The sequence below is a fragment of the Atta colombica genome, unplaced genomic scaffold, assembly GCF_001594045.1.
Source record: "Atta colombica isolate Treedump-2 unplaced genomic scaffold, Acol1.0 scaffold21, whole genome shotgun sequence".
In the NCBI taxonomy this organism is placed as follows: Eukaryota; Metazoa; Arthropoda; class Insecta; order Hymenoptera; family Formicidae; genus Atta; species Atta colombica.
In genome coordinates, this window is record NW_017259305.1 from 1887436 (window position 1) to 1895811 (window position 8376).

General features: G+C 32.9%; 2 protein-coding genes across 4 annotated transcripts in view; one reads left to right on the forward strand and one right to left on the reverse strand.

The window, feature by feature from the left end:
* Positions 1-3049, forward strand: part of LOC108687611 (probable phospholipid hydroperoxide glutathione peroxidase) — a 5358-nt gene extending 2309 nt beyond the window's left edge. The window contains exons 2-6 of one of the 2 annotated variants that reach the window (XM_018193465.1): positions 731-871; positions 1658-1757; positions 1839-1948; positions 2038-2129; positions 2490-3049. In XM_018193465.1, coding sequence (XP_018048954.1) covers positions 814-871; positions 1658-1757; positions 1839-1948; positions 2038-2129; positions 2490-2705 — 576 coding nt within the window. In that variant the 5' untranslated portion in view covers positions 731-813 and the 3' untranslated portion in view covers positions 2706-3049. The remainder of the gene's footprint in view (positions 1-730; positions 872-1657; positions 1758-1838; positions 1949-2037; positions 2130-2489) is intronic. The other variant, XM_018193466.1, reaches the window with a different exon arrangement.
* LOC108687610 (E3 ubiquitin-protein ligase CBL-B) overlaps positions 1-8376 on the reverse strand; it is a 58626-nt gene that overhangs the window by 18253 nt on the left and 31997 nt on the right. The gene's annotated exons all lie outside the window — the stretch shown is intronic.

The window sequence follows — 8376 nt, forward strand, 5'->3', positions numbered from 1 at the left end:
TTGAATCCATTACATACGAAATAAGTATAAAATAACAACGAAAAAATCTTAGTGTGCTAGCGGAACAAAAGTATCAGTAAAACATTGCTTGCTTAAAATTGATACTGAGATGTCGTCTGAATTTATTGCACGTGAGCTATATCATTGTTATTATATTTATATTTATTTTGCAAGCACAAATTCATAACATTGCATATTTCGAAAACAAAATATGAAAAAATATGAAAAAAATGGAATGCATTTTCATCATTTAATTTTTCACGAAGTTTTACACTGTAATAATATTGTCTTCGAATTTTGGGACCCTAGATACGAATTCATTTTACTTATCTTTGCAATTACATGTTTACAAATAATTAAAAAAATCTCCTAGTTTGTACAAACATTCTTGTATATGTTTACGTATTTTGAATAACAACCGTTCTTACTTTAAATATAAAACATTAAAACTAGAATTTTTTATTTGTAAATTTTGCCATTTTACTTTTTAACATAATATAATTTAATAAGAAACATTTCTATCAATGATAATTTTTGTGAATTTCACTGCCTCCATATTTTTATAATATATATAGTATAAGTCAATAATTAAATTCACGTAAATGCTGTTTCTCAATTATAATTTTTTCGTAGATATGTTCCTTAGAAGGGAACTGAATAATAATAATGATAAATAATGAGAAAACTGTAAATCGCGAAATATAAAGTTCCTGAATTCTTTTTGTTAAAGGGGGATTGAATTCGTAATATTTTCCTTCTCCTCCTCCTTTTCTGTATCGGCAATTTTAGGAACGGGACCCTGACACATCGGAAATGCACGTTATAAAATTCATCGTACCCGGATTCATGTACTTAACTCGAAATTTCGCAGGCACGTATTTTGAGAATTGCTTTTCCCATTTCCTCTCATCATAACATCATTTCCCCTACAGCTAACGATAGACATTTAATTTGATGAATATATATATTACTGTCGAAACTATCTTTTTTGAAAAAATTATTAGACTTAAACTTCAGAAAGATGAATTTACGAAAAATTTTCCATAATATTTCATTCAACTCAATCGTTTCAATAACCTTTAATTCGCAATAGCTTGAAGTGTGCTGCTCTCGATATTTCATCTTAATTTCATATTTCATCTCGATTAATAGTGCAATTAAGAATATTGTAAAATTCTATTTTATTTCATCGGATATCGCTTCATTGCCGATTTGTATGTGATGCTTTAGTGTGAAAAAAAACTATGGCATCGAAAGCGAGTTTTAAATATAGCAAAATTAAGCATCTAAATATTCTAAAAGCATGATTATTATTATTTTATCGACACATTTTTTAATCTATTAACATAAATACAAATCACATTTCAATTCTCTTAAAATATCAAGCGTTTCCTTCTGTAAAAATTATGTTGTTTCAATGTAATTATTTATTAGTTTACACAAAGAAAAACTAAACATGAAGTGTTTTTGTTACAACACTATTTTGTACATCCTTGTTTCAATAAACGTAACTTATGACTAATGTAGATATAGAAAATAAATTAATATCAGATTGTGAAAATAAAAAAAAATACAATAATTAACAGTATTTGTCATTCGTAAGGCGCAATGTCGATATCTATCACATTAAAAACCTTCATGCTCCCGTCGATTGCAGTTGTAACAGCGATGAGCGGAAACAAGGATTACAAATCGGCCACATCGATTTACGACTTCACGGCGAACTCCATCAGAGGAGAGGAAGTCCCTTTGTCCAAGTAAGCATAAACCCGACTGCGTCGCGTAAAGTCACATTATCACATATGGAAAAGCTGTAATATCACCTCTTGTTGATTTAGATATAAAGATCATGTGTGCTTGATCGTAAATGTCGCTTCGAAATGTGGCCTCACAGCAACGAATTACAAAGAACTGAATGAGCTATACGACGAGTATGCTGAATCTAAAGGTAAATTCTCACATTATGAGGAAATTGAAAGCTATTCTATATTACGAAACAATAATAATAAGATTTTTTTTTTATTCATTATTTGGCAGGATTACGAATTTTAGCGTTTCCTTGTAACCAATTCAATGGTCAAGAGCCAGGGAATAGCGAGGAGATTTGCAGTTTTGCCGATCGCCAGAAAGTAATTTTACTCTTTATTCATAATCTTTTATAAATATAAATATTTGAGTGAAAAAATAGCGTTTTACTAAAAAAACTTGGCTAACTATAAAATTGTTATATTGCAATATATATATATATGTACACACACACACACACACAGGCGCGCTAAATCAACTATTGTATTTTAGTTTTATAAGCTGAATAATTATGAAAACTTCAATGTACATAAATTCTAGATATAGAACTTATATTTATATAATAGTTATCATCTATACAGTTGTCATTATAAAAAATGTTTTTTTCTCTGAATGTATTGTAAACAATTGCCTACTTTCCTCAATGAATAAACCCATATTAACATATTTAGTATTTTCCGCAGGTAAAATTCGATTTATTTGAGAAAATTGATGTGAACGGAAATAACACGCATCCTCTTTGGGCATATCTGAAGAAAGAACAAGGTGGCCTGCTGGGTAACTTCATAAAATGGAATTTCACCAAGTTCATCGTGAATAAAGAGGGCAAGGTTGTTGAACGTCACGGTCCTAATGTAGATCCCCACAAGTTGAAAGATTCTCTTGAAAAATATTTTTAAATTGTATTTTTCTATATAATTTTCGAAGATTGGATATTTCTTGTAGTATGAACAAATTAAATAGGAGATTTTTAAATTTATATATATTATGTTTGAACGAATTTTGTAGATTTTTTGCAATATGAAAAACTTCGCACATATGAAAACTTATTTTTTCCTTCTTACATATTATGGTACAATAAACTATTTTTAAATTCTTTTTCGACATATGCACATATTTTATATTTCGTAATTGTGAATTGTTTAAGTAACTGGAAATCAATATTACGTATTTACACATTCCTCATCTTTATATATGTATATCCATAAATTTCATTAAAAATAAAAATAATTATGTTTAAGGGACATCGTGCTGATAACTTTAACCTTGACATATGTTATCAAGATGACTCTGAATGACCTCCAACAGAGTTTTAGGTAATGATCGTCCTTCGTTAAGAAGTTATTGAAGTTATTAAGAAGAAGTTATTGACAAATATAAATTAATTCCTAAAGACTCCTTAATAATACAAAATGGTTGAATATAACAGGGCATATACTACCTTGATCAAAAAGTTCTCGGAATTCATTCAGAAAATTCAAAATACAAGTTTTATTCATCAAAAGTGATATTGTCCCCTTCAAAGTACTCCCCGATTGCAACGCACTTATGCCAGCGCTTGATCCAGCTCTCGAAACATTTCTAGAACTCTATTGTCGGTATAGCCATCAGAGCCGTCTTCGATTTTTCCATTATCTCCTTTCGGTTGTTAAAACGCGTTCCCCATAATGATTTTTTGACTCGATCGAACAGAAAAAAATCGCAAGGAGCCATATTAGATGAATTCGATGGCTGTTGGATGGTATTCGTTTTGGTCAAAAATTCACGGATAATGATGGCACTGTGCGACGGTGCGTTATCATGGTGCAAAATCCACGAGTTGTTTGCTTACAAATCCAAAATCGAAAATACGTGCAGAGGTACATGTACTCAAGACGGCATAACTTTTATAAATGTCAAGCTATAGTGATAAAATTTGGTGGGAATGTCAATGATAAATGTGGCAACCTAACCAAAAAAAACAGAACTCAAATCAGCTGATTCAGAGCATCACTTGGTGGTAATTCCGGGAACTTTTTGATCAAAGTGGTATAAGAGTCAAGCATAATTTTAATATATTTTAAATTGTTATTAGAATTCGTTTTTATATTATAATTTCCGTTAATAGATGGAGATGACTCACTGAAATGAATTAATTTGTAAAAAAATTTTTTGTAATCACAACATCATATTGTCTCTGAGAATTCAAAAGTGAGCCGAAATATATAATAAGCAGATTAATTATTAATAAAGTTGTTTTGTTAACCGTATTGCACAAGAATTACCATACTTGATTCCTATTGCCCTGTTATATCCAATCAAGTTATTAATAAAAAAAGTTTAAGAAATAACAGTTTATTCTGCTACATATAGTATTAAAAACTACTCGGTAAATATGTCGAAGCCCCAATGACCTTGATCTTGACATATATCTATATATGATCTTGATATATCTCTCTGAATGACTTCCAATAGGTTTTAGCCGTCGCTCATTATTCGTTAAAAAGTTATTAATAAAAAAAATTCATTAATTTAACTTTGGGACATGACTGAGCTTCAATGAAACAAATTCCTTGTTTTAACAACGCAAAAACGTTTCGAATGGAAAATCATGCGTTTCTGAAACAGGAAAAAGGTGAGTGAAAGTCGCTTCGCGTGGAAGCCCTTGAGGTGGGGGGAAGATGGGATGAAAGTAGCTTCGCGAAGAAAGTCGTAAAATATATTTTAAAACAAAATTTTATAGAAAAGACATCATTTTTCAAACTTTTTTGTAAATAACTTTTTAACGAACAGCGACGGCCACCTAAAACCTGCTGGAGGTCACTCATGATTTTATGATCTTGTCCACATATGTCAAAATCATCGGTGCAGTGTCCCTTAAATGTATAATGTAAATAATTACTGCAAGATTTATTACACATTATTAAACCTTTAACTCTATTTCAGAAATTATAAAAGACTGCCATCTAATTGTTAAGTTACTTAGAATCATGATTTTTACAATATGTTAAGGTTATCGATGCGGTGTCCCTTAAAGTGTATAATTACCAAAATAAATTCTTAAAGATATTAACTTTGCTTCTATACATGTTACTTAAATTATTAATATAATAAATTTTGTTTCTGTTCTACATTCTAATTACATAATAATTAGTATTAATACATAATAAATACATAATAAATAATTAGTATTAATACATAATAAATAATTATTTAATTTGTACCCGCAAAATTATCATTTTGACATGTATATGTCTTGTTTGACATTTATATATGGTATTATGTAAAGGCATTAAAAAAAAGATATACAATTACGCTTAAACCAAAAATATCTTGTTATATACAGACACTTTACTATATGATAAGAAATAAATAAATTTATGTGTAATGATCACATGCTTATTCAAAATTCCAAGCGCGATCTTTTGCGACAAACGGCGTTTCAAGAAATATAACTGTAGAAATGTTAATTATTATGTTATTATTATAACATACGAAAGAAAGCGAAGTTTCGATACAAATTGTATTTTATTGGCACGGAACAATCGGCTCACATTCATATTATTTTCGGCTTTGCTCTTGTATAACCCGCGCGAAAATTGTTGTACGTCAAAAGGTCAAAATCGATACTTCATTCCGACTTCAACTGAGGCGCATGCTTGAGAAACGCGGAATTAATGTTAATTAATTTGGCAACTTCGAAACTGGCGCGTCTCGTGGGATGGTATATATGGTCGATACATTTGTCCCAACAATAACACTGCCGACGTAAATGTAATTTCACTTGCACGTATAAACGCCCACTCTACTTTCGTGATAATTAGCTACAGTGCAGCGTTTACCCTTGTTCGGCGACCTTGCCTGTTTACGATGTCACTGGCACTATATACTTTTAACCTAATTGCGCCTTTTCAAACGATCCCGCGTGATGCGTACAGCAGTCGTGTCGCGCGGGACAATTTAGATTACTCTGTAAAATATAAGCAATGTTTCTCTCAATTCTTTTAATTTATTGTGTTCCAATTCCGACTAACCTAACGTTTTATTGATCCCTTCTGTCGAGCACGAGAAATAATTCGACTCACTATGTATCGTGGATCACGATTTTACTGAGATATTTTTCGAACCAATTTATAACTCGATTTATCTCTTATCTGTTGAAAACGTCAGAACAATAATGGTCTCTATATTGAAAAGATTTTCCCTCAGAACATTCTCGAATTAATAATCAAATCCAATTTATCTTTGCAATCACGTAGGATAATTCGAAACCTCAAATCATTAATTGCACAGTCGGTAGATATTTATTAGCCAAAAGTCATTAAAAATTAAGACCGAACATTCCAGAGGAAGAAATTCGCGCGTACATCGCTCTCATGTCTGATTTATCTGCCAAGTATAAAGTTCAGGGATCGTGCGCAAGTATTTCTCCCGTAGCAATTTGTTGGTGGATATTTTATGAGATCCGCACACATGTGCGCACGCGCGCGCGCGCGCACGCACGCACATACACACAGAGCGTGTCAATAGAACAAGAGTAAGCGTGACGCACGTTCGCCATTCTGAATTCGCATCCCTCCGACGACGAAAACAACGACAACGATGATGACGATCAAAATAAATCGTGTCGGATCATAATCTCGGGCGCGTGTACATCATAAGCACTACGCAGCATAATACATGTACATACGCACATGTGCGTAATGGTGCACATGGTTAATGTACAAAATGAAGTTGAGATATTAACGCTATAATTAGTCGTCCTTGCCTGCTGACTGATCTCCGAGGCTTCGCTTCCATTCACAGAATGCTGCTTTCTTAACGTCGTCGCTTCTACCGCGGGCCGAAATACTGCCCTCGCGCCGAGCGACTCCAGGGGTATGGAAAAAAATCGCGCTCCATCTCAATAGTTTAACGTCAGTCACGTTTAAATAGCTTCTCCTGTAGCGAATAAAGAGAAAAATAACAGCAAAAAATTCATTCATTTTCAATTCTCTTCATTGGAAATGAAATCAATTCACTCGTAGGTCATCTCTCTCATTGATTTCTCGGGATCATCAGTCGGTATCATTTAGACCATTTCTAACTGCATAATTCTATCTGGAAATAATAGTGTCTCGGTACTAAGACATAGCGCGAGACACTACCGTGCTCCTCTACGCGAGTTGTGCCGGATCGAGATTACTGGATCTCAATAATGGTTGAAATAATTAGAATAAAGTTTTTATACCCAAGAGAAGATATTTGGAGTTTCGAAAGGGTGAACCTTTCTGATTTTCATATCATTTGACATATTATTATATTTTGCTAATTACGAATATGATAATGAAAATTGGTGACAAGATTATTTTCAAGGTCAAATATTAAAAAACCGATTTTTTTTCACATTTTTTCGCGTAGAAAGTTGTGACCATTTGCAATCGAGTTAAGCGTTACTACTTACACACGAAGCGACTCCCACCCCATTTCCCCCTTTTACTTAGGAGCGCATGATTTCCATGCGAAGCGACTCTCACCCCACCTCTCCTCTTGCTTAGGAGCACATGACTTCCACGCAAAGCGACTCCCACCTCACTTCTTCCCTGCTTAGGGAGGCACGACTTCCATGCGAAGCGACTTCATCCCATTTCTCCCCCTGCTTAGGGAACGCACGTGAAACGCACAAAAAAAGTGAAAAAATCGTTTTTCAAGTTTTTATTTGACCTTGTCAAAGACTTTGAAAATGACTTTGTCACCAATTTTCATTATCATATTCGTAATCAGCACATCAAAATACAGTAGTACGTCAAGCGACAAAAAATCAGAGAGGTTCACCCTTTCGGAACTTTATCCGGTAACTATAATAAAACAATATGAAAAAAATGACGAGATTTGTTTTTCTCGAGTGTATGTCATACATATGTATTTTTGTTATCCGAAAATGATTGGGTTCTAAGTTATTTGTTTGATAGCTTAAAATATAAAATTCTATTTACACAATTAATCGATATAGTTCCATTGCATTTCGAGGACGTTTCCACTTCCGATAATTTAAATTTAAATCTTCGAATCCGTATATGAATTTCTTCTTTCTTTATCCTCGTGATTTCTGAGTTTTTATGAGATTACGTAAACGAGATAATATAACATACAGAAAAGTTTCAAGTATTTATGGGGAATCCAGATAGACCCAATATGCTACCGAGGAAACTTTTGAAGATTGAGAAACTATAGCCTAAGACTATACATACAGGCCGAATTCACGTATGCGGGGCGAAGTTCGTATAAAACGTCGCAGATTAATCTCTTTCTCTTTCGAAGTATGTATTGATTTTAGAAAAAAAAGATGGTTAAATAAAAGTTATAGGATAGGTGTTATTTAGAGAGACATTTATAGAGGCCGCGCTAGTTTTATATAAATAAATGCGTCATGGAGAGCTTACATCATTTCCCAGGAGTGTCAATGACAAGCTCTCTCTCTCACTCTCTCTCTTCCCTCCCTCCTTCTTCTCTCGCCTTCTTCTTTTTCTCTCTCTCTCTCTTTCTCTCGCTCCCTCCTCTCTCTTTTCCTCCCTCTCTCTCAATAAATGTATATGTATATATATATATATA